Source organism: Chiloscyllium punctatum, chromosome 31, assembly GCF_047496795.1.
Source record: "Chiloscyllium punctatum isolate Juve2018m chromosome 31, sChiPun1.3, whole genome shotgun sequence".
NCBI classification, from domain to species: Eukaryota; Metazoa; Chordata; class Chondrichthyes; order Orectolobiformes; family Hemiscylliidae; genus Chiloscyllium; species Chiloscyllium punctatum.
In genome coordinates, this window is record NC_092769.1 from 59801511 (window position 1) to 59828358 (window position 26848).

A 26848-nucleotide genomic window follows, 5' to 3' on the forward strand; every position below is an offset into this window, starting at 1 on the left:
AGCTATTCTGAAAAGTGTTTTGGAATTTAACGCTTTAAGGAAGGATTTGGACAAGTAGCAGGGGAGTTGGAACAGATTTGCAGTATCTCCGGAGGGAGAGAGTACACCTCCAATGGGCTGGATAGTTCCCAGCCCCTGTGCACTGTGTTACTGCCACATGCACATGAAGCACATCCCCAAGGAGAGAAAGGAAGAAAAGTTTGGGGGGTGTGTGGGGGGGGGGGTAGTTGGCTGTATATCCAACCAATGGGAGTGAATGAGGGGTGGGGCCAGCGGGACCTTCACGTGACCACTAACACCACACGTGACTGAGGCGGTGTGTGAGTGCGGGAGATACAATGGAAAAAGGGAGAAAACTGGAGTCAGTCTGGCCTGGGAAGTTTTAGGATTATTTGATGCAGGTGGTTAGACCCTAAAGAGAAACTCGAGGTCTTGCGTTTCTAGTAAGTGTGGAAATGGCTGCGGAATTTAGGCAGTGATATGCCTGGATTACTGCCGCCATGTTTATGGAGGGGGGGGGCAGCGATGCAGCTATGCGCATGCGCCTGTTCTAGTTGGGGAGGGGTGATTTGAAGAGGGGTATTTACACATAAAACTCAAACCAAAAGATATGTTTGTCATTTCTAGATTTCTATTCTGGGCCGACCGTGATTCTTATTTTGTGAATTCATTTTACAGGATGTTAATTCAGAATAATTGAGTGCGGGATCGCAAAACAAGTTGTGACAGTCCAGCAGAGTCTTTCGGATCTGATCATGGATCTCAACCATCATTGGCATTTAATTGTGGAAGGAAAAAGGTTTGTCTGTTTTGTCTGTGGGGAAAATATTTCTGATATGTTTGTAAATCAAAAAGCAGCAAGTTGTTCAAATTCGTGGTTAAATTACCACAGATTTATCCAAAATACACCTCGCCTCTTTGAAAGAACTGTCATTTTTCCTTCCAGTCATCCATTTCATAATTTTAACCAATAAATTCTGTTTTCTCGAATACTGCAAACTTGATTTTAAAATTCCTTGTGGTCTCATGTCCCAACACCCTTTCAAGTGGAAAGATCCAGATCCTTGGTCTGATGTGTTATAAATGTCTGAATTGAAAGATGAGATGCTGTTTCCTAAGCTCCTGTTGAATTGTATTGGAACAGTAGAGGAGGCTGAGGGCAGTGTGTGTGAGAGCAGACAATTAAAACAACAAAGCTATACTGAAAGCTGTTTGGCTCAATGAGAGTGCTTTGGAGTTGGGTGAAAACAGAGTGAGGGAAGACAGGGAAAAGGCGAAGCCCAAAGACTGAATGCCATGCTTAGTCTTAATCAGTCAGTTCAGAAAGTGAAATGGGCCCAATCAAACCAGCCAATTAGTAAGTGATACTTGCAGTGTTTTCTTACAGATTTTAAAAATAATGTATCAGCTAAAGTGGGCGGCACGGTGGCACAGTGGTTAGCACTGCTGCCTCACACCGCCAGAGATCCGGGTTCAGTTCCCGCCTCAGGCGACTGTGTGGAGTTTGCACGTTCTCCCCGGTCTGTGTGGGTTTCCTCCGGGTGCTCCGGTTTGGGGCGGTGTGGACTTGTTGGGCCGAAGGGCCTGTTTCCACATTGTAAGTAATCTAAAAAAGGTAGAAGCTTTTGAGTATAACAGAAATGTTTGAATCAAAGGAAGATCCCAGTTCTATTGGATTCTCTGTAAAAGGAGTAACAAGCTTAATTTTGAGAGAAGTCATGACAAGAGACCTCAGACCCCTGGTGTGTTGCCCTTATATAACGTATATATAAGGGATGATTCTAGTGTCACTGATGGCAATGTATACAGGAAGTGTGTCCACCTGCAGCTACTGGCTAACCGCTTTGCAGAGTTGGAGCTGTGGGTAGACTCACTATGGAGCATTTGCAATACTGAGAAGTTCTCTTGCATTTATTTAAGAATTCCCACCTCCAAAGCCTTTCACAATTTGTCTATGTTAGTTAGTTAGTGGAAAAGTTCAGGAATTCAAAGAAACTGCAAATGCGTTTCATTGGAATATTAGGGGCAAGAGAACAACCAGAGAAAGAGCAGCGCCCATTGAGGGTCAAAGTGGCAGACAGTGTGGAAGCAGGACTGAGATCTATTTGAACAAATTACAATAGAAGCGCAAGGAGGTCTTCAGGGTTTTAGCAGGCTTGAAATTGAATTCTTGATAAGGTTTAAATTATATGATTATCAAATGAGCTGTGGGAGGCTCAGGAGGAAATTTCAAGGGCCCTGACATCAACTTACGAATTGCCTGAGGACTGGAAAACAGCTGATATTCTAGAAGTAAAGAAGAGTGGTCGGGATAGACCAGGGAACTGTAGGCCAGGAGTCTGACATCTGTGCCAGGAAATGTCTTGGAAAACATTCTAAGGGACAGAAATAATCACCATTTGTTGAGATCACAACGAATTGGGGAAAGTCAGCATAGCTTTGTCAAGGGAGATCAGCTCTAACTGATGAAGTTTTCTGAGGACTTGGCAAAATGTGTAAATAAAGCTAATGCACATGATGTAGTCTATTTTGGGATAATATAGACAGGCTGGTCAGATTGGCACAGCAATGACAAATGGAATTTAATCCTGAAAGATATGAGGTGGTTAATGTTGCAAGAATAAACAAGGTAAGGGAGTAGACAGTGTAGTATCTTGAGAATTACAAAGGATCAGAGGGATATCAGTGTGCATGTTAGAAATCTTTGAAGAATACAGGTGATAAGATGGTTAGGAAGACAGAAAGGATCGTTGTCTTTATTAAGTCAGGCATTGAATACCAGCACAAGGAGTTTATGAGGGAGTTGCATAAAATGTTGGACCACATGCTTGTGTACTGCATGCTGTTTTGGCCACTGCGCAACAGGAAGGATATGATGGTAATAGAGAGAATACACAGGAGGTACACTAGAATGTTGACTGAGATGGAGCCTTCCAGCTATGAAGGCAGATTAGATAGGCTGGGTTTATAGATTCATACAGCATGGAAACAGACCCTTTGTTCCAACCAGTCCATTGCTGACCGTAATCCCGAGCTAAACTAGTTCCACACTTTGAACTGAAAAGATTGAGTTGTTCACTGTTAGAAGATGCACAAGAGAGGGTAGAAAATAAGAAACATTTGCTCTTAGTAATTAGATCAATAACCTTAGCTTTAAGGTTGAAATGAGAAGGTTAAGAGGAGCTTTTAAGTCTGATTTATTTTACCCGGAAGTTGGTGGGAGTTTGGACCTTGCTGCCTGAAAGGGTGGTTCAGTTAGGAACCATCACAGTATTGAAGAAGTATTTGAATGGTCACTTGAAGCACTAGAGTATCTGCTGCTGTTCCAGCTGTCTGCCCCCAGTCAGTCTGTCTCTCCTATGAAAGCAGCCATCATGTGTCGATGTTGAACTGGGGTTGGCAAAGTCAGAAGTCACACGACACCACATTATAGTCCCAACAGGTTTATTTGGAATCCCAAGGTCTCCGAGTACTGCTGCTTCTTCATGCACAATGTCACTCTGAACGCTTGTGATTTAAAACAAACTGTTGGACTATAACCTGGTGTCATGAGACTTTTGACCTTGCCCACCCCAGTCCAATCCCAGCACTTCCACATCACTATACACATCACCTGCAGATGAACTAGCGAACTGAAACCAGCTGCAGGAGGCTGAGGGAGCAAACTGGTTGTGGAGGAAACTAATGGTGGGGATGGGTTTGTATTGCAGATGAGGTTGGAGCGAGAGTCAGAGAAGTACAGCATGGGAACAGACCCTTTGGTCCAAGTCATCCATGCTGACCAGATATACTAGATTAATCTGGTCCTATTTGCCAGTACATAGCCCATGTCCACCTATACCCTTCCTATAGATATACCCATCCAGTTGCCTTTTAGATGCTGTAATTGTTCCAGGCTCCTCCACTTCCTCTGGCAGCTTATTTCATACATGCACTACCCTCTGTGTGAAAACGTTGCCCCTGAGGTTGCTTTTAAATCTTTCCCCCTTCACCCTAAATCTATGCCGTGTGGGCGGCACGGTGGCACAGTGGTTAGCACTGCTGCCTCACAGCGCCTGAGACCCGGGTTCAATTCCCGCCTCAGGCGACTGACTGTGGAGTTTGCACGTTCTCCCCGTGTCTGCGTGGGTTTCCTCTGGGTGCTCCGGTTTCCTCCCACAGTCCAAAGATGTGCAGGCCAGGTGAATTGGCCATGCTAAATTGCCCATAGTGTTAGGTAAAGGGTAAATGTAGATGTAGGGGTATGGGTGGGTTACGCTTCAGCGGGGCGGTGTGGACTTGTTGGGCCGAAGGGCCTGTTTCCACACTGTAAGTAATCTAATCTAATCTAATTCTAGATTCCCCACACACCAGAGGATTTGGAACTGGAGGCCAAGGTAAACCGAGGCAAGAGCTAGGCCATGCTCTTTGGGAACTGGGCTGACCAATCCTCGATCCCCTTCACTGTAGGACCGACCACCTGAAGGTGCTGGGTATTTGGTTCGGGGGGGGGGCTGGGGCGTGCGCCAAGTCTTGGGAGGAGCGTATCAGCAAAGTGAGGTCGAAACTGGGCAGATGGAAGCTACGGTCGCTCTCCATCGTGGGAAAAAACCTGGTCATCAAGTGTGAGGCACTATCATTGCTATTGTACATGGCACAGGTCTGGCCTATTCCCAGAACCTGTGCCACTGCAGTCACCTGGGCCATCTTCCAGTTTATATGGAGGTCAAAGATGGACCGGGTCTGAAGGGACTCGCTGTACAAAGATCTGGGCAACGGGGAAAAAATACACCCAATGCCACCCTCACCCTGATGGCCACCTTTGTGTGTGGCTGCATCAAGCTGTGAGTGGATCCCCGGTATGCAAACACCAAGTGTCACAACGTACTGAGGTTCTACCTGTTCCCGGTGTTGCGAAGGATGGGCCTGGCCTCGCTGCCGCGGAACGCTCCGAGTAGTTGGACCGTTCCGTATCACTTGTCCTTTGTGGAGAAGTTTATGAAGAAAAACACCTTTTGACCACAAGTCCATCAGGAAGTGGTCAGCACGTAGTATCCTGGAGACCCTTCGGGAAAAGGAGAGGGCGGATCCTATCGAGCGGTTCCCTGAGCAAACTGTCAAAGCCATTTGGCAGAATGCCTCATCGCCAAAACTTTCCAACAAGCACCAAGACTTGGGTGGTGGTGAGAAGAGCTCTGCCTGTGAGATCCTTTATGCATGCCCAGAGTCTCAGCCGCACCACACGCTGCCCTCAAAGTGGCTGCGGGGGGGACGAGACTGTCACACACCTCCTTCTGGAATGTGCCTACGCAGAAGAAGTCTGGAGAGGAATACAATGGTGTTTGTCGAGGTTCGTCCCAAGCAGCGCCGTGACGCGGGACTCCATGCTGTACGATCTGTTCCCTGGGACGCACACCGAGACGAACATCAACTGTGCTTGCAGGATCATCAACTCGGTGAAGGACGCTCTCTGGGCGGTCCGAAACCTGTTGATCTTCCAACTGAAAGAGTTGACCCCGACTGAGTGTTGCAGACTGGCACATTCCAAGGTCCAGGACTACGTGTTGAGGGACGCGCTGAAGCTTGGGGCAGCTGCCGCCAAGGCGGCGATGGGGAAAGACCACCGTGTAATGTCTACCTGCCTAAAGAAGAACAGGGGGCCCGCGCAGTCATTTGGGCTCTGCTGACGCCTCAGCTAAAAATATAATCGTATAGACCTGTAAATAGGAACAATTACTCTGTTTCGGAATGCAAAGAAATAGAATGTTTATGTATGGCATGTTCAACTGTACAGACCATCAAAATATTTTATGAATAAAGTATATTTTTGAAATTTAAAAAAAAGTTTAGAACACAACCCCAAATGTTGAAGTGATCACTGCCTGTCAGTCTCCCTTCCCTGGCCATCTGTATAGGAATAACCTTGGAGACAGAGCTTTCTGGGGAACCTCTGCGGAGTTTGGCTTCTGTTCGATTGATTGCTTCTCATCTTAGGTTCTCAAATTGTCTTTTTCTGTCGTGAGCTGCTCCTGATGCTGACACTTTGATCTTCTTTCACAGTGGATTGGATGGAGACTTCAACTGACCATCATGTCAAAATCTGACAGACTGACCCCCCCCCGCAGGGCTTAAAAATCATCAGCCTTCCACCATCAAGGGAGAAATGTTCTGTCTGTGGAAAGTTTTATTCAAAATGCGGTTGAACAAATTCTGAGACACATGCAGCTGCAGTGAGTGTTCCAGTACACTGTCTGTGGAAAGAGCTCTAACCAGTTAGACAATCTGAAAATATATTACACCATTCAGCGACAAGACACTGTTCATGTGTTCTGTATGTGGGTGTGACTCCCAACAAACCATCCCATCTGGAAAGACACAAAGACACCAGGCTCTATAGAGAAACCGTGAAATGTGAGGAGTGTGGGAAGGAATTCAGATTTCCATTCCAGTTGAAAATTCATTGACATAATCACACTGGGGAGCAGCTGCTCACTTGATCACAGTGTGGAAAAGGACTCGCTCAACTTTTCAATCTCACTTTACTCCAACTCATTCACTCGGGTAAGAGACCTTTTAAATGTTCCAACTGTGAGAAAAGCTTTAACAGCAGAGGGAATCTGCAAATGCACCAGCGAGTTCCCACTGGGGAGAGGCCATTCACCTGCTCTGAGTGTGGGAAAGGATTCACTCATACAGTCAGACAGCATGGACACAGACCCTTAGATCCAATCGACACTGACCAGATGTCCCAATCTGACCTAGTCCTGTTTGTCAGCATTTCGGCCAAATCCCTCAATATTTCCTATTCACATCCCCGTCTGATGCTTTTTAAACATTGTAATTGTATCCACGTGCAGCACTTCCTCTGGCAGTTCATTCCACACACCCCACATGGAAAAGCTGTCACTCGGGTCTTTTTCTAAATCTTTCTCCTCTTACCTTAAGTTCCAAATTTTGAACTCCCATAAGTTAAAGGTGGAGGATCAAAAACCTCACCCAGAACACTCCTTAGATGCCAGCCTGTACCTTACTCCTAGATATCTATTATTGTACATATAAATCACCCCGAAACCCTCAATTAGATTCCAGTATGTAACTCGCTCCCCAGTACCTATTATTTGATATACGAGTCATCCCGAACCCCTCATTAGTTGGTAACTCACTCACTGGTATCTGTTATTCGAAATATGAACCATCCCAAACTCCTTGATTAGATTCTAGTCTGTAACTGGAGCGGCACGGTGCCTCAGTGATTAACATTGCTGCCTCTCGGCACTAGGGACCCAGGTTCAATTTCAGCCTTGGGCTGTGTGGACTTGCACATTTTCCCCATGTTTCCTCCGGGTGCTCTGGTTTCCTCCCACAATCCAAAGATGTGCAGGTTAGATGAATTGGCCATGCTAAATTGCCCGTAGTGTTCAGGGATCTGTGGTTAGATGCACTAGTCTGGGTAAATATACGGTAGGGGAATGGGTCTGGGTGAGTCTCTCTTCAGAGGGTTGGTGTGGACTTGTTGGGCTGAAGGGTCTGTTTCCAGACTGTAGGGATTCTAATTCCAACTCACTCCTGGGTATCTGTTATTCTATACATAAACCACTCCGAACCCCTCGATTAGATTCCAGTCTGTAACTCACTCCCAGGTATCTTATTCTATATATAAACCACCTTTAAAGCTGTCAAATTAATTCCTCCTATAACATGTAGCATTCAGTTTCTGTGCTGGTAAAATGCTTTTTCTCTTCCTGCTCCCCCACCACCTGACCTCAGCGATAGTGTGGCCTACCTTGTTGGGCTGTGGGAAAATTGGCTTTCAGCTCATTAATGATCAACAGGAAAGACCAATTTTACTTGCTGATCTATCTAATGACAATGAGCTGATGTTTGTCACTTAGAAAGGTTGGATACTGGGAAGTTGTTTCTGTTATGCAGCGAGACTAGGACACATGGGCACAGCTTTAGAATTAGTGGGGGTCAATTTAGAACGGAAATGAGGAGACATTCCTTCCATTTTTTTTGAGGAGAGTGATGGGCCTGTGGAATTCATTGCCACGGAGCGTAGTGGAGGCCGGGACGTTAAATGTCTTCAAGGCCGAGATTGATAAATTCTTGATCTCGCAAGGAATTAAGTGCTACTGGGAGAGTGTGGGTAAGTGGAGCTGAAATGCCCAACAGCGATGATTAAATGGCGGAGTGGCCTTAATGGGCCGAATGGCCTTACTTTCACTCCTGTGACTTATTGTCACCAATGCAGACCATCAGGGAGTCTGGCTGTATGTCATCAAGCTAACAATCTCTGGCCTTGACCACTGTATTGAAAAAGTAGGCCACAGACCTACTGTGGGTTACGTGGTTGCTCGGCAATGAGCTCATTATTTCCTTGCATTTCCCATCCACCGTGATCTACATCTGAGAGTCTGTAAGCCTCCACAGGGATTAGCTACAAGAGTAAAGCTTTCTTTACACTATTCCCCATCAAACACTCGCAGGGACAGGGAATATATACAGAGGAAAACTTCGTCAACACTTTCCGCCCATTAAACATTCCCCGGGACAGGGATAGTTTGGCTTGAGATGCAGAGTAAAGTTCTCTCTACACTGTCCCCTATCAAACACTCCCCAGGACAAGGACAGCAGGGCATTGCATACAGACTAAAGCTCTCAGTACTCTTATCCCAGACTGAGGTGAGTGTATGTGTGGACCTGAGGGCGTTGGACCTTTTGACCCAGGAGACCCTGTACGTCTTGTCCCGTAATCAGGGTCCCTGGGGTAAAGCTCTCGGACCATCCACCCAAGATCACTGGGCAACCATCCTGCAGCGTCTGAGTCTGTGGCTGATCAACCCAGAGGGGCGGCATGAATCATCAGCTCTGGAAATCTGGCCCCAATAGGTAGATGGCAATGGGGAGGTGGATGCATGGACCCACAGACAACCACCTCCCCCCACCCCACCCCCTCAACAGCTCCGGGAAGATCGGCTTCGAGGTGATGAGTTCTGGAAAAGTGGGAGGGTATGGTACAAGGGGAAAGGATCAGAATACATTTGCAGATGGATGCAGTGGTGTCCTGACCCCAACCACTTCCGCTCCGTCCGTGCCTGGACCCTGTTTCCGGTGGCTGTTCAACCTGGTGGGGCGGTGCAGCAGCACCTTTTCAGTTCCCATGCTCCTGGCTCCGGACATACGGTATGATCAGAGATGAGCTGCAACTCCCTACTCAGCACTCCCACCAGTCCCCCACCTCCCCAACCCCCCATGTTCCCCGTACAGAGTGTGATTCCACCTGCAGACTGCTTTAATAACTGGCCCCTGTCTGTTGTGGATGCCCTGAAGGAGTGGGACACTGTCCACCTACGTGAATCTCATAGTGCATTACTCTCAAAGAAGGACCCTTGAATGAGGCGAGCACGTGAGTGTTCATCGAGGATTGTCAGTTCATGTGAGGGAAAGGGGGTTGGATAGAGAGAGAGACTCTCCCTCCTTCCTAGGATCATTCCCAGTTCATGGAGGTCACTGGCTTTAATTTTCATGCAGCACTACAGACCTCTGTCTGTATGAGGAAAGGGAACAGCCTCTTATCTCCTTGGTCACCAAGGACTCGTGCACACTCTCGCTCCCTTTCTCTATAACCTCTTCCAGCCCATTTCTATCTCAGTAATCTCCGGCCTCTACACCCCTCGGTACCTCCTACAGCTTGTACCCCCTCCCTATCTCTGTCATCTCCTCCAGTTCTACACCCGTTGCTATTCCAAGACCTCAGACTTTCTGGCCTGTTGCTAAGGTTCACATTTCTAGGCGTCAGTCCTATTCCTCAGGTTTTTAATCCTTCTGTTGATAATTTCAATGTTGAAGCCCACACCTTTCCTGACACACCTTTCCACTCCAGCCCTGACTGTTCCCCTCTTTTCCACCCACACCAACCTCCAAAAGACATGAGTCTGTTCCTGCTTCCAACTCACCATAATGTTCCCCTGTGGCTGTGCCAACTATTACTATCTGCTGGCTCCTGGGGTGGAGTACTGCAATTACACCAATCACAGTGGTTGGGAGAAGTGGGGCTTCAGTAATAGGTCTATATTACTTACATGGCTAGTCACATATCCTGCAACAAGCTACAGACCCTTGTGGGCTGTTGCTAATGAGGAGATGAGACCTAGCCAGGTGTTTGACTCCTGTTACTGAGGATAAGATAGGAGTTGGACGGAGTTTGGGACCCAAGCCAGTGTTGAGATGGCAATGGAATTGGACCTTTTTGCTAAGGATGTTGGTAGATAGGGTATGGGGCCAAAGGTTAAGGATGGAAAAGAAATTAGTCGGGACCTGACGCCTGTGGCTAAGGATGCAAGCGGAGTTGACCATAGTATGAGGCCTTTGTCAAGGATGAGATGGGGATTGGTCAGGATTTTGGACCGAAGCTAGGGATGAAATAGAAGACAGCTATAATATTGGGCCTGTTGCTGAGGATGAGACCAGAGTTGTTGAGGGTTAGGGGCCTGTTGCTAAGGAGAGACCGAAACATATCTGTGGGTTTTGGGCTGTGCTGAGAATTAGGCAGGAATTGGTCAAAGGTGACAGGGACAAGGAGTTTTCCAACTCACCTCTCTGTTTCCTTTACTTCCAGGACACTGTTATCAGTTAGCAGAGGAATTCACCGATGATGTCCTTGGTTGCTTCAAAACTTGTTGAAAACTGTGCAAGTGAGTATAACAGTGAACCAGGACCAGGCTGCAATCAGAATGCTGAGAGCACGGGCACTGTCAGAGGGTCAGTACTGAGGGAGTGCGTACTATCAGCGTTGCAGGAGCGGGCACTTTGAGGATCAGTGTTGAGGGAGCGGGCAGTGTTGGAGGATTAGCTGAGAGAGAGGGTACTGTCACAGCATCAGTGCTGAGGGATTGGCACTGTCGGAGGGTCAGTGCTGAGGGAGTGTGCGCTGTCGGAGGGTCATTGCTGAGGGAGCAGGCATTGTCGGCAGGCCAGTGCTGAGGGACCAGGCACTGTCAGCAGGCCAGCGCTGAGGGAGTGGGCACTGTCAGCTGGTCAGCGCTGAGGGAGTGAGCACTGTCGGTGGGTCAGCGCTGAGGGAACGGGCACTATTGGAGGGTCAGTGCTGAGGGAGCAGACATTGTTAGGGGGTCAGGGCTGAGGGATTATATTTTATCTAATTCTTGTTGATTTTTCCAGACACACTTAATATCAAATGACAGCTGGATAAGCAAACTGTACATCAGAACATTCAATGGTAAGTCTAACATAATTAAATCAGCTAAAATCTCTCCCATATTTGGAGACATATGTGCCCTGCCAGTCTCTGTCGCACACGCCCCCCCTGCCAGTCTCTGTTGCACACGCCCACACTGACCTCAGTTCCCCCACCCTCCATCCCCACAATCTCTGTGTCTATACTGCCCTCAGGGCTATGATTGGATAACATTGGTTTGAAGTGGAAGCAATCCAGTTCCCACTGACACAGCCCCAAACACAACTCTATGTCTGAACTGGGAGCAGATTGCAGCAATACATCATAGAGAGAGAGAAAGACAGGGAGAGACATAAAGATGTACAACACAGAAACTGACCTTCTGGTCCAACTTGTCCATGCCGACAAGATATCATAAATAAATCTCACCTCATCTGCCAGCATTTGGCCCACATCCCTCTCAACCCTTCCTGTTCATTTACTCATCAAGATGCCTTATAAATGTTGTAACTGCACCAGCCCCCATCCCTTTCTCTGGCAGCTCATTCCATACTTGCACCACCCTCTGTGAAAAATGCTGTGTGTGGAAATGGATTTTGTCAGACATCCAGGCTGCTGAGATATTTGTGGCTTCACCCTGGAGAGAAGCCATTCGTTTATTCTGAGTGTGGGAAAGGATTCAGTCAATCATCCCACCTGCTGAGACACCTTGGCAGCCACACAGGATAAACACTTTAGTAACACTGACTCCAGCTGTTAATTTTATCAAATGCTGAGTAAACTTGTTGGTGACTGGAGAACACATAAAGAGACATTTACTGACATCAATGTGGACTTCAACAGCTTCCTCATTTCCCCTTCCCCCACCTCATCCTAGTTTCAAACTGCCAGCTCAGTAACTTGACTTGTCCGGACTTGTCCGACCTGCCTATCTTCTTTTCCACCTATCCACTCCACCCTCTCCTCCTTGACCTATCACCTTCATCTCCTCCCCCACTCACCCATTGTACTCAATGCTACTCTCTCCCCACCCCCACCCTCCTCTAGCTTATCTCTCCACGTTTCAGGCTCACTGCCTTTATTCCTGATGAAGGGCCTTTGCCCGAAACGTCGATTTCGCTGCTCGTTGGATGCTGCCTGAACTGCTGTGCTCTTCCAGCACCACTAATCCAGTATTTGGTTTTCAGCATCTGCAGTCATTGTTTTTACCTTGTTGATTTACTGACAGAGTCAGGGCAGACAGACATGAAATGTTTTACTCCTTAATTAAATCTATACCAAATAAAGATTGATTTCTGTTTCTTCCTTCACCACAAAAGCCTTTCTTTGTGCAGAGGGATAAATTACAGATAGGCGTGTTTCTGTAATTGTCCAAAGAGGCAAGTGATGCTGAAAGGGCTCAGTTAATTTGTATCTGGTAATGTGTAATGTGGAAGACTTAAATTATATCAAGGTAAATCATCCCCTTGAGAACAGACTATCAAATGTAGACTGAAGAATACGGGAGAGGGTTGGAGATGTGGAATGAAGTCGCATTTGACAAACTGATGGGCTAACGTCAGATAAGACCACTGACCATGAAGGTTTACATCCCATGATTCTAAAACAAGCATAAACGGATAGAGAATGCATTGGTTGTAATTTTCCAAACATCCTTACATAGTGGATTAGTCCCAGCAGTTGTGAAAATGTCAATTTATAAAGTCATAGAGTCCTGCAGCACTTTGGCTCAAACTGGTCCACGTGGATCAAAATGTCTCTCCATGCACAGCTCATTTCCCTGCACTTGGCCTGTTTAATGTAAAAGGGAGGAAACCTCCTGGAATCTGAGAGAAACAGGAGCAGGGATGCATTGTTGCAATTATACAGGTCCTTGGTGAGGGCACACCTGAAATGTGGTGTGCAGTTTTGGTCTCCTTTTCTGAGGAAGAATGCTCTTGCTCTTTAATGAGTGCAGCAAAATTTTACCAGACTGATTCTGTAGATGACTGGACTGACATATGAGGAGAGATTGATGAGGTTGGGATTATTTTTGCTGGAGTTCAGATGAATGAGGGGAGATCTCTTAGAGATTTCAATTCTAGAAGGAGGAGACAGAGTAGATGCAGGGAGGATGTCCCAATGGTGGGTGTGTCCAGACCCAGGGATCACAGTCTGAGGATTTGGGGTGGACCATTTGAGGAGACATTTCTTCCCCCAAAGAGTGCACGCGTGGAATTTATTGAACAGGAACAGGAAGTAATTGATGCCAATGCATTGAAGAGGCGGCTAGATCTTGCACTTAGGGCGAATGAGATCAAAGGTTATGGGGAGAAAGCAGAATTAGGCTATTGAGTTGGACAATCAGCAATGATGGCGATAAATGGTGCAGCTGGCTGGAAGGGCCATATTAAATCATCGTGCTCCTACCTTCTATGTTTCTATTGGTTGGAGGACCATCCAGTTCCAGCTCGGTTATCCCGCTCCACCACTCATTCACTCTGACTCGTTGGAGGATCATCGTTTCCAGCTCCCTCATTCAGCCCTGTCCCTCAGTCACTCTGACTCATTGGAGGACCATCCGCTCCAAATGGGACATCCAGTCCTGTCCCCTCCCCCCTATTGATGCAGAACCGCTGTCAATTTGCTGCAACACTGGGCGATGGAGCAAATGGTATGTGGGTGGTCCACTCTGCGGGTGGAACATCATGGCGGGCGTGATCATCCTCCAGTTTATGGAGCTGGGAGGGTGGATTAGGAGGTTTTGTAAACATGTTGAGAATAATTTAATCACTGAAAAGTAAGTCACTGTTGCGCCGTTTGAATCAGAGACACCTATTTGGCCTGTCTCGGCAGTGAAGCCCAGGTCCTCATAGCACAAGCTTGATCAGGCTGGGAGAAAGTGAGGACTGCAGATGCTGGAGATCAGAGCTGAAAATGTGTTGCTGGAAAAGCACAGCATCCAAGGAGCAGGAGAATTGACGTTTCGGGCATGAGCCCTTCTTTAGGGAGGGCTTCTTCACTTGATCAGGCTGGGCCAGACAACCAATCAGGGAGCTTCCTGATCTTTACCCACTCCTCACTGGAGTGGGAAGGAAGGAACCCCTGAGAACTGGCCGCACTCCTCAGTGCAGAGCCCAACAACAAGCTGCAGTTCTAACAGTTACAAGCTTCTCAACAGGAACGGGATCATCTTCATGGGTACTGTCTTAGTTATCTAAGAGGAACCTTGATTAAAGACGTAGGCGGGCAGTATTTCGAACAACATAGCGTAAGCAGCAAATGGTGGAGATCACAGTGGGTCAGACAGCATCTGGGGCAGAGAGCAAGCTGACACTTCTGCACATCTTTGGACTGTGGGAGGAAACTGAAGCACCTGAAGGAAACCCACGCAGACACAGGGAGAATGTGCAAACTCCACACACAGTTGCCTGAGGTGGAAATTGAAACCATGTCCCTGGTGCTGTGAAGCAGCAGTGTTAACCACTAAGCCACCGTGGCGTACTGTGCTATGCCACTGTACCACCATCACTCTTCATCAGAACTGTGGACGAGCTAAGAGTTTATAGTACAGGTGTGGGCCCAGTGGATGTAGGGTACTTGTGGACAAAAGATGTTAATAGCTCAGATTAAGTAATCCGAAGGTGAGAATGGCAAAACAATGGTGAGTCTAATTTTCAGACTGGGAAGAACAGACTGTCCCATTGGGATGGGGGGAGGGGAGAGAGGAAATGGTGTCAGAGTGTAACAAGCGAAAAGGAAAGAAATGGTTCACAATTTGAAGGTGTTGAACTCAATGTTGAGTCCAAAAGGCTGTAAAGTGCCTGGTTTGAAGATGAGATGTCATTCCTCCAGTTTGTGCTGTGATTCACTGGAACACTTCAGCATGCTTTCAGCATGAAAGCAGGAAGCTGTGTTAAAATGACTGGCTACTGGAAAGTCAGGGTAATGCCTGTGTCCAGACTGGAGATGTTCTGCAAAGCGGACACTCAGTCTGTGTTTGATTTCTGCAATATAGTGTAGGCCGCATTGGGTGTCGTGAATACAATACACAAGATTGGAAGAGGTACAGGTAAAATGCTGTTTCATCTGGGAAGACTGTTTAGGCCATTGGATGGGGAGCAGGGAGGAAGTGAAGGGGCAGATGTTTCATCTTCTGTGCTTGCAGAGGGAGGGTGTTGGTGTTGGACTAATCTGATGAAGATTCATCTAGACTTGAAAAGTTAGCTTGCTCTCTCATGGATTTTGTCTGACTTTCTGTGACCTCTGTTTGTTGTCTTTCAGTCCAGATTCCAGCATCTGCAGTAATTTGTTCCTGAACCACAATAGTCAGGTGGAGAATATGAGGGGTATTGAAGAACATTAGAGTTTCAATGGAAACTAAATTCTTAGTGTTGAATTCCTGTCCTTCCCTTTTGATGAACAGTTTTATGAACATAATAACTGAAGTAACAGGATGCTATAAATAGGAAACGAAAACAGAAGTTACTGGAAAAGCTTAGCAGGTCTGGCAACATCTGTGAAAAATCAGCATTATTGTTTTGTCTTCTTCAGATAAACTTATTTTATAAACATATTTTCTAAGTTAGTCATAGAGAAAGATCAGCTGATACACCATCAACATATTCATACCAATGACAGGCCATTCAGATGCTGTGGGGCTGGTTTCAGGAGATCATTTGAATTTATTCTCCACCAACACAATCAGACTGGGGATAGGCCATTCACATGCTCTAGAATGGATTCACCTGGACAGCCAATCTTCTGAAACACCAGCAATTTCCCACCAAGGAGAGCCCATTTACTTGCTTGGAGTATGAGAAAGGATTTACTCAGTCATACCCCCGCTGACACACCAGCAAGATCACACGACTGAAAGATCTTTTAAATGGCCAGACTAAATTGCTTTAAAATTTTTAGGAGAAGTGATACGTCATCAACGTGTTCACAGAGGAGACCTTTCAAGTGCTCTCATTGTGGGACTGACTATAAACAATCATCTCAACTCAGTATGCACCGAGAATTCACACTGGGGAGAGGCCATTCAAGTGCTCTCACTGTGGGACTGGCAGCAAACAATCATCTCAACTTAGTGTACACCACGGAATTCACACTGAGGGGAGCCAGTTCGTATGTTCTGAGTATGTGAGTTTGGATTCACTCAATCATCCAAACAGCAGAGACACCAATGAGTTGATGAGTAACTGTAATGATTGCTGTTAGTTGCATCCATGACTGAGCCATGTTCATCACAGTCTGTTTCTGCTGGCGTTCATAAAGTCCTGTCCCGTTAAACAGAATTGTATCATCCCTGCCAAATTGGAAATGTTTGGGATTGATTGGTCCAGTTAAACAGAATTTTAGGAGGGTTTGTCTATGGGTGGAAGTGAGAAACTGGAAAGGAGCAGTTACTTTATTGGGAGTTTTCTACAGGCTCCCCAATAGCAACAGAACATGGAGGCAGATTTTGGAAAGGTGCAGAAGTGACAGGGTTGTTGTCATAGGTGACTTTAACTTTCCTAATATTGATTGGAACCTACTTAGTTCAAATAGTTTGAATGGAGCAGCTTTTGTCAAGTGTGTGCAGGAAAGGTTCTTGATGCAATAGATAGATAGACCAACTAGAGGGGAGGCCATATTGGACTTGGTGCTTGGCGGAGAACCACTCCATGTGTCTGATCTCTTGGTGAGGGAGCATTTTGGTGATAGTGATCACAACTCTATGACCTTTACTATACCTATGGAGAAGGATAGGAGTAGATGGTATGGGAAAGTATTTAATTGAGGGAGGGGGAAGAAACTACCGACTGATAGTGCTAGACAGGTTGTCCCACTGAGGCAAGGAAACAACCTTGGGGAGACAAGGGTTGTGGAACAACTAGTCAAGATGAAGAAGGAAGCTTACTTAAGGTTGAGGAGGCAAGAATCAAACAGGGCTTTAAAGGGTTACAGTGTAGCCAGGAACAGAAGAATGGACTTAGGAGAGCTAGAAGAGAGCATAAAAAAGCTTTAGTGAGTAGCATTAAGGAAAATCCTAAAGCGTTCTAACTTATATGAAGAACAAGAGGATGGCTAGAATGAGGATAGGCCTGATCAGAGATAGCGTAGGGAACTTGTACCTGGAGACAGAAGAAGTTAGGGAGATTATTAATGAATGCTTCAGTAATCACTCCTGAGAGGGACCTTCACATTTCTGTGGATAGTGTGAAACAGACTGATATGCTAGACCAGGTTAATGTTAGGAAGGAGGATACTGAAAATTTTGAATAACATAAGGATAGATAAATCCCCTGGGCCAGACTGGGATATACCCTAGGTTACTCCAGGAAGCGAGGTAAGAGATTGCTATGCCTTTGACAATGATCTTTGCCTCCTCACTGTCCACTGGAGTAGTGCCAGATAATTGGAGGGTGGCAAATGTTATTCCCTTGTTCAAGAAAGGAAATAGGGATAATCCTGGGAATTACAGACCAGTCAGTCTAATGTGAGTGGTGGGCAAAGTACTGGAGAGTATTCTGAGAGACAGGATTTATTATTACTTGGAAAACCATAGTTTAATTAAAGATAGTCAGCATGGGTTTGTGAGCAGCAGGTCATGCCTCACAATGGAGAAATAGCGCTACACACATGTAAGGTTGGCTTAGGTCGGGAACAGCTCCCTCAATCTGATTGGTCAGTTGTCACAGCAACCACTTTGTCTATTGGCAGAAGCTTTGAAACATCATTCGGCTAAGGTCATGCCATGGCATTTGAGTTTGTGTTTCGCTCCATTCCGTCACAATGTGACCAATGGGAAGGACTGGAGGACCAGAAGCAGCCTGGACCTCTGGCTAATGAGAGTTCCCTATTGTCTGAGTGCGAATGTCGGGCTGCGAGCATGTGAAACAGCTCCTTCCTGCCCAGCAAAGCAGTAGCTGCTGCTCCTTTCTCCCTGAGAGGAGGGTGGAGCTGGAGAGAAGATAGCTGAGAGGGCAATGGGTGGGGGTAAAGGTGCTAGGTCAGACAGGAGGGTGGAGCAGGTAGGTGGGAAGGAAGATTGACAGATGGGACAAGTCATGAGGATGGTGCTGAGCTGGAAGGTTGGAATTGAGGTCAAGTGGGGGGAGGGGAAATGAGGAAACTGGTGAAGTCCACATTAATGCCCTGAGGCTGAAGGGTTCCGAGGTGGAAGATGAGGTGTTCTGCCTTCCTGTTATTCTTCCCAAAGTGAATCACATCACATTTATCTTCATTGAACTCCATTTGCCACCTCTCAGCTCAATTCTACAGTTTATCCAAGTCCCCCTGCAACCTGCAACACGTTTCCACACTGTCCAGTACTCCACCAAGTTTAGTGTCTTCTGCAAACTTACTAACCCATCCACCAATGGCTGCAATTAAGTCATTTATAAAAATGACAAACAACAGTGGTCCCAAAACAGATCCTTGTGGCACATCACTCGTAACCGCTCTCCAGGCTGAATATCAACCACCACTTGCTGCCTTGCCCGAAACATCTTTTCTCCTGCTCCTTGGATGCTGCCTGACCTACTGCGCTTTTCCAGCAACACATTTTCAGCTCTGATCTCCAGCATCTGCAGTCCTCACTTTCTTCTTGAACAGAAGAAAGTAATCCTCCAGTCCTCTGGTACTAAACCTGTAGACAATAATGACTCAAGATTAAAGCCAAAGGCTACAACATCTCCTCCCTAACTTCCCAGAGAACCCTGGATAAATCCCATCCGGTCCAGGGGACTTGTCTATTTTCACTCCTTCTAGAATTGATAACACCTCTTCCTTACTAACCTGATCCTTTCTAGTCTAATATCTTGTATCTCATTCTTATCCTTGACAATATTCTCCTTTTCCTGAGTGAAAATCAATGAGAAATATTGGTTTAGCATCTCTTCAATCTCCACAGTGTTCACACACAACTTCCTACTTCTGTCTTTGACTGGCCCTATTCCTACCCTAGTCATCCTTTTATTCCTCACATATCTATAGAACGCTTTAGGGTTCTCCTTTATTCTACCTGCTAAAGACTGCTCATGTCCTCTATTTCCTCATTTTAACTCTCTCTTTAAATCCTTCCTCGCTAACTCTCCATCGCCTTACCTGAATAATCTTGTCTCATCGTCACATAAGCCTTCTTCTTCCACTTAACATGACATGCACATTTCTGTAATAAACCACGGTTCCCTTACCTCATCAATTCCTCCCTGCCTGACAGGGATATACCTATCAAGGACAGGCGATATCTGTTCCTTAAACCGGCTCCACATTTTGATTGTCCCCATTTCGCTACCCCATTCTATGCATCCTAAGTCTTGCCTAATCACATTATAATTGCCACTCCCCCATTGATAACTCTTGGTTTATGGCATGTACCTATCCCTTTCCATCACTAAACCAAACGTAACCAAATTATAGTCACTCTCTCCAAAGTGCTCACCTCCCACTAAATCAAACACCTGGCCTGCTTCATTACCAAGCACTAGATCCAGTATGGCCTCCCCTCTTGTCGGCTCTTTGACATACCGTGTCAGGAAACCCTCCTGCACACATTGAACAAAAGCTGATCCATCTGACATACTAGAATTATAGCATTTCCAGTTTCCTGTAATGACCACCCTGTTAGAATAAAACTCATGTTGATCTTTCTTATTTAAATCAGCTGCAAGAATTTATTCATGATCATTTCAGAAACAGGATAAAAGACCAAAAAGCAACTCTTTGTGCCATTTTGTCTGTGAACCTTTGTTAATTCCGACCTCGTTTGGCCTATATATAAATCCAGACCCATAATAATGTGGTTGAGTCCAAACCATCTGGTGGGCAGTTAGAATAGATGATAAATTCTGGCTGAGCTAGTGGTGTCATGATCCCATGAACAAACAAAACCATCCAACTGCTGAGGTTACTTGTAAACTTGCTGTGTTTCACCAAGCTGGATGACTGAATGAATTTCTTCCCACGCTCAGAGCAGGTGAACAGCTGTCCCCAGTGTGTATTCGCTGGTGTACAGTGAGGCTAGATAGTGTCCTGAACCCGGCCCCATAGTGATAGCACCTGAGCAGTCTCTCCCCAGTGTTGATGGCACATCAGTCTACTTGAGGTTTTATAGCACTTCCCTCAGTCTGCACACTTAAAGGGTCTTAACGAGTTTTGAGAAGATTTGTAGCTCAGGTTGAGGTTTTGGATGTAGGTTTGCTCGCTGAGCTTGAAGGTTCAATTCCAGATGTTTCATCACGCTACTAGGTAACAACCTCAGTGGGTCTCAGGTGAATCACTGCTGAATATTCCTGCTTATTTTAGGTTGGTAATGTTATTTCCTGAGGTGAAGTCTCTGCTCAGTGTAAACCTGTTTAAACAGCTGGATGACTGGGAGAAATCCTTCCTAACTCGAAGCAGATGAATGGTTGCTCCCAAGTCTAGACTTGCTAGTGTGTCAGCAGATGGGATCACTGAATGAATTCCTTGTCACATTCAGAGCAGGGGAGCAGCCCCTATCCAGTGTGAATCCACTGTTGAGCCAGCAGGTGGGAGGACTTCATGAATGCCTTCTCAGACATGGAGCAGGTGAATGGTTTCTCCCTGATGGCGACTGCACCAATGTGTTTGCAGCTTGGACAGGTAATTAAACCCTTCCTACATTCCCCAGATATCTACTTTTTTTTTGTCAGTGTGGCATTGGTTTGGTTTCAAAAAGTCACATGATCAACTGAAGTCTCATTCACACACACAATCTGAGCACATTTTCTCTTCACTGTGAATGATGCATCCACCATCCATATTTAAAATCCAATAATATTCAGCTTTAATTACATTCCACAAGTTTGTCAGATTCTAGTGTGTTATTTGACATGTTACATGACTGTTCATCCTTAATTCCTGTGGAATTAATCTTTAACAGAAAAAGGGATGTGAAATGAAATAGAAAAATAAAGGCAGCTTATGGAATCAAAGTGAATGGATCTGGTAATTTTTGGGGCTGGTACTAGGGAATAGTGACCATAAAAGCTTCCAGATTTTTGTCATTAAATCACAAACTGGCTCCATCATGTTTATCAGGGATGAGAACTTGTCATCCAGTTGGGACCACCAGAAGACTGTGACATTAACTAGAAGAAATAAAGTACCAGGGAGGTGAAAACAGTCCACGTGTTTTATATCTACATTCAATGTGTGAGTTTGTAACCTCGGTATAACTACCTAAAGGGGTAGCTTTAGTTCTTCCAATACGTAATCCAAACAAATTAAAATAACTCACAATCAGCAACAAAATCCAAAAGCAGGATGTGCAATGGGATACTTTCTAACTAACACAGCCTTAGAGCGGCACGGCGGCTCAGTGGTTACCACTGCTGCCTCACCACGCCAGGAACCTGAATTCGCTTCTCGCCTCGGCCGACTGTATGTGTGGAGTTTGCACATTCTCCCCATGTCTGCATAGGTTTCCTCCAACATTTCAAAGATGTGCAGATCAGGTGAATTGGCCATGCTAACTTGCCCATAGTGTTGGGTGCATTAGTAAGAGATAAATGGGTGCGTTACTCTTCCGAGGGTCTGTGTCCACACTGTAGGGGAATCTATAATCCAAAGGCACAACCGCACGTTTCGGATCCTCGCCTGCCTCACAGCAGCATCAAGTTCACACGCATGCGCCCTGAACCCGACGGATCCAAGATGTCGGCCGTTACCGGGAGCTGATCCCAGGTAAAGGCCCCAGGAACAAAAAATAGAGCAATTGGAGGTTATTAATCGAGGTTGGAAGTATTTATAAACCCTCCCCGTTGCCCCGCATCCACACAGCGGATGAAAAGAAAGAGCATCTCCACCCACTATCATCACTGTCACTGCGCATGTTCCAGACACGATGTGACCTAGACAGCGGACGTGCTGGGGAAAGGTAAAAGTATTGCCATTGGTGAGTTAAATTTGTTTTGTCATGATGAGAGTGATTCGAAAGTGGCAATCTATACAACTGATCTATCCAAACTATCGTCGAGGAAGTGTACTCCAAATATTTGCGCAGATAAGTTTCTCCAGCGTTCCCTGTGTGAGGTGTGGGATATAGGTAAATTAATGTTACTTCTGCAATTCTGCAATTCCATTTTACAAAGTAAAATGAACTCACGCCAGTGTGTAATTGTTTTAGCTACGAGCTGAGTCAACAAGAATGGAAACGATGTGGAGGAAATATATAATTGTTTTTGTATTAGCTAAAACTGTATGTCAGAAGGTAGACATTACGGGCAAATAGATAAGATGTTGTGAGGGGATGAAGTTAAGCTAGATACGCCTGTACAAACAGTAGGTATAAACATCTGCTTCCCACTTTTACAAAAACACAGGAACAAACCCCAATTAAAAGGGTCATAGGGATCAGAACGGCCTTGGGAAAGGCACAGATGAAGGGGGTAGATAATGATGAAGAAAGAATATGCCTAACAATGACCTACAGCAGGATGAGGTCAAACAGCCTTGTGAAGCCAAAAATAAGCATTTTGTCACAGAGAAGGCCGGATAAGGCAAGAGATAAACAGGGGTAATGGGGGCCGGTCTTAGGGAAGTGGAGAATGTAAACAGGGGAGTGAACAGTGTAAAACAATAGAAATCAAATCATATAAATGTTGTGTATGAATTGAATTTGGTGTGTGTATGTCCTCTACCTTATAGGCACTGGACATCATACCCACTTGCAAGTGTAAAATAAAGGACACTGCTGATTCAGATTTTGTTTCGGACTGCAATTATTGAGGTGTGTGAGCTTTGTTTCTCACAGAGGTTTTCAGCACCTGGAATATTTTGTTTTTCTGCTGGAATAGAGATTATGTAAAGGTCAGTGCAGGTAAGAGTGTGTTCAGGAAAGTTTTCCACAGCAATGCGTACTTAGTCTTAAAAGAAAAAAAGAAGCACTCCTAGACCTTCTTGGCAATGAACTGGGTCAAGTGTGAGTGTAGAACATTTGGGCACAGTGACCAGTTGATCAGATCTTTATTCAGGAGGGAAGTTAAGATTATTGGGAAAAGGGACACAAGTGGGGCTGAGAATTATTGAATGATAGAGCAGACTTGAAAAGCTGAATGTCCTGCTTCTTCTATATCTCATGATCTTAGAAAATTAAGGTAAAAGAGAAAAATTGTGCATATTACACGTTAAATAGAAAGTGAAAATTTAGAACTAGGCTGAATACAGAAAGTTCAGAGGGAAGATGAAACAACAAATAAAATAAGTAGAAAAGTGATTTTGAAATTCAACAGCAGTCAACAGGGTGGGAAATTTTAAAACTCTTGTTTAGGCTTTGAAATTGTAAAGGAGGTTAAATATTGAATAGGACCAAAATTGCAATGTAGACAGTCATTCTCAGTCAGTCATTAAATAAGTCATTCTCAAAGACGAAGATTCTGCTCAGGTCATAGTAAAAGACTAGATATTTGAGTCATTTGAATATTTTAAAATTGATAAGAATGTGGTGTTACATAGGCTATCTGAACTCAATATGAATAAGGCACAAAGTGTGGATGAGATAAACCAAAGAATAGCGAGGGAAGTGAGAGTAGAATTGTAGTGGCATTTCTGTAATATTTTCAGGTTCCTTAGCTCTAACAGTGGTGCCAGAAGCTGAAGAATGCAAACATTACACCTTGTTCAAAAAAGCTTGTGAAAAGAAGCCCAGTAACAACAGGCCAGACAGTTTTACTTCAGTGATGGGGAAATGTCTGGAAACAATAATTTAAATAATTTAAATAGCCTATAGGTCAGTGAGCATGGCCTCTATAGAGGCTGGTATCCAATCACCAAGTAATTCTTCATTTACACATGAACAGTCCTTGACTATAGTACTGCCTCACACAGAGTCACACACCAGAGTGTCAGTATCTCTAATGCTTAACCTTTTTATGCCAGCCAGGATTCCCTGACTACACCAGATTAACAGCTCCAATCAGGGAACTCATATTCTGTGAGGTTCCACTGGCTGACATCCTTACAATCAGGTGTGGTGGCTGGTTAAGATTTGGTGTGAATGCACAGACAGGCAAATGTTAGAAAGCCTCAAGGTTTATAGGAACTGGGATGTATAAGACTGGCTAGAAGTGCCTGAGATTAGTTAAGTTTTGACCTAAGAAAACAATGGATGCATTTTCAGAGTCATGCTTTCACACAATTTAACTTTATCTTTTTGTGGCTTTTCTCCTAATCTCTTTTTCTTTTATTTTAAATCAATTTCATGGAAAAGGAAGATTGAAAGATGGGAATCCAATGCAAAAATTCCTTTCGGATAAAAGCAAAATATTACTGAAAACTGACTTAAAATTTAAAATGCTGGAGAAACTGAGCAGGTCTGGTTGCATCTGAATAGAGAGCAAAACAGTGTTAAAATTTCAAGTTTATTATGACTCTTCTTCAGACCAGGATCGCACCAGGATCTCTCATTTTATCACAACACCCTCAGATTTTGAACATGGAAGGAAAAAGCACTGTTCACAGAAAAGAGAAACCAAATATGTGTTCTGCGTATGAGCAAGGGTTCAGACAGTCATCTGGCTTTTTGCAGTCATGTTGGGGAGAAACTATGGAAAACTGGGGACTGCGAGCAGACAGCTAGTTACATTTCTGATCTGGAATTTCACAAAATTCACCATCATACTGACACTGAGAAATGGCCATTTATCTGCTCCATATGTCAGAAGGGAATCACCAATGAATCACCAATGCTGCTGAGGCACCAGCGAGCTCATGCTGACCCTTTCAAATGTCAAGATTGTGGGAACTGCTACAAACGTTCCAGCGAACTAATGTCCCATCTACATGTTCACACAGATGAGAGACCTTTTAAATGCTCAGTTTGTGGGAAGGGTTTTAAAATGACTGGGGAACTGATACGTCACCAAAGTGCTCATACTGAGGAGAGACAGTTCAAGTGCTCTCAGTGTGGGACAGGGTTCAGTCGATCATATGATCTCTGTGCACACCAAAGAGTTCACACTGGAGAGAGGCCTTTCACCTGCGCAGAGTGTGGGAAGGGATTTACTCGGCCATCCAACCTGCTGAAGCACCATCGGGTTCACACTGAAGAAAGGCCTTTTAAGTGCCCGGACTGTGGGAAAGGCCACGTAAGTTCCACTGAATTGATGTCCCATCAGCGTGTTCACTCAGAGGAGAGACCTTTCAGGTGCTGTCACTGTGGGACTGGGTTCAGATGGTCATCTGACCTCCGTATACACCAGCGAATTCACACTGGAGAGAGGCCATTCACTTGTTCTGAATGTGGGAAGGGATTCTCTCGGTCATTTTACCTCATGACGCACCAGCGAGTTCACACTAGGGAGAGGCCATTTACCTGCTCACTGTGTGGGAAGGGATTCACTCAGTCATCTCATCTCATAGCACACCAGCACGTACACAGTGAGGAGCGACCTTTCAAATGCCCAGATTGTGGGCAGTGCTACAAAAGTTCCAAGGGTCTTTTGTCCCATCAACATGTTCATACTGACGAGAGACCTTTTAAGTGTTCAATTTGTGGGAAATGCTTTAAAAGTTCTGCAGATCTGATGCGTCATCAACGTATTCACACTGATGAGAAACCATTCAAGTGCTCTCAGTGTGGGTCTGGATTCAGGCGATCATCTGACCTCACTGTACACAAGCGCATTCACACTGGAGAGAGGCCTTTCACATGCTCTGAGTGTGGGAAGGGATTCACGACAAACTCCAACCTGCTGATACACCAGCGGGTTCACACTGGGGAGAGGCCATTTACCTGCTCAATGTGTGAGAAGAGATTTACTCAGTCAGCTCACTTGCTTCGCCACCAGCGACTTCACAAGTGACTACAGCAGTGGCTCAATTTTGCTGTTAACCACAACTGGAATGGAGCTATGTTGAATGCTGATGTTTAGCTCACCCACAGATGTTAATATTTGGCAAAATAGTCAAATAAAACAGTTCAGCATAAGTCTGCCTAATTTGTTAACACCCTTGCCAGTTCACTTTGAAGGGATCTCCCTCTCTCTTCTCTCTTTGTTGAATTGTAACTGAAATTGGAACAATTGATCAGCTGCCTGTGCTTCTTTCTCCCCCACCACTAGGCCATCAGTCAAACCCACTCTGAATTCCTCTTTCTGTGAAAGCTGCTCCAGCTTTCTCTCCTATTATTGTCACATCCGATCAGATCTCATCTTGTGCACGAGTCGCACCACCTGCTGCTTTGACTGTATTCTCATTAAACTGTTACCCACAGCTTCCTCATGTTCGCTGATATTGTTAACATTCACTCTCTCTTCTGGTTCTGTACTTCTCACCTTTAATTCCATCATCATTGCCTTGAGGCAAAAAAAACCCCTTGAACTCATTGTCTTTGCAAGTGGCTTCCTTCATGCCCAACATTCCTTTTGTCTCCATGTTGCTTGGACTTGGCATTCCCCAAAAATCCATTTCTCACCATTACGCAGCCACTTGGTGATCTCATTCAGGCAGTGTTGTGGTTATGAAAGGAGTGGTTCACCAAGTCACAGCAAAGAAAAAGACTGCACCAATCAAAACTAACCACCTTACTACTCAAATTCCATTTCCAGTATTTGATCCATAGCCATATGTGTCTTGGTATTGCAAGTGTGCATCTAAATACTTTTTTAATGTTACGATGGTTTCTGCCTCTACCAATCATAGAAGCAGCAACGATCAGACTAAGGAGCTGAGATGGACAGCCAG

The 26848-nt window shown here is 45.3% G+C and overlaps 1 protein-coding gene across 10 annotated transcripts; it reads left to right on the forward strand.

The window, feature by feature from the left end:
* The first annotated feature begins 281 nt into the window (after nucleotides 1-281).
* On the forward strand, nucleotides 282-26739 carry LOC140456969 (uncharacterized). 10 transcript variants are annotated; one of them, XM_072550831.1, is made up of 8 exons: nucleotides 299-443; nucleotides 679-799; nucleotides 4338-5329; nucleotides 6040-6540; nucleotides 10598-10673; nucleotides 11161-11218; nucleotides 20625-20767; nucleotides 24375-26739. In XM_072550831.1, the coding sequence occupies exon 8, from the start codon at nucleotides 24655-24657 to the stop codon at nucleotides 25966-25968; it is 1314 nt and encodes a 437-aa protein (XP_072406932.1). In that variant the 5' UTR covers nucleotides 299-443; nucleotides 679-799; nucleotides 4338-5329; nucleotides 6040-6540; nucleotides 10598-10673; nucleotides 11161-11218; nucleotides 20625-20767; nucleotides 24375-24654; the 3' UTR covers nucleotides 25969-26739. The 10 variants fall into 10 exon arrangements, with proteins under 10 accessions (XP_072406933.1, XP_072406932.1, XP_072406929.1 ...); XM_072550832.1 differs by having other exon boundaries at nucleotides 282-401; nucleotides 4338-6540; XM_072550828.1 differs by having other exon boundaries at nucleotides 4338-6540; nucleotides 24379-26739.
* Nucleotides 26740-26848: the final 109 nt, after the last annotated feature.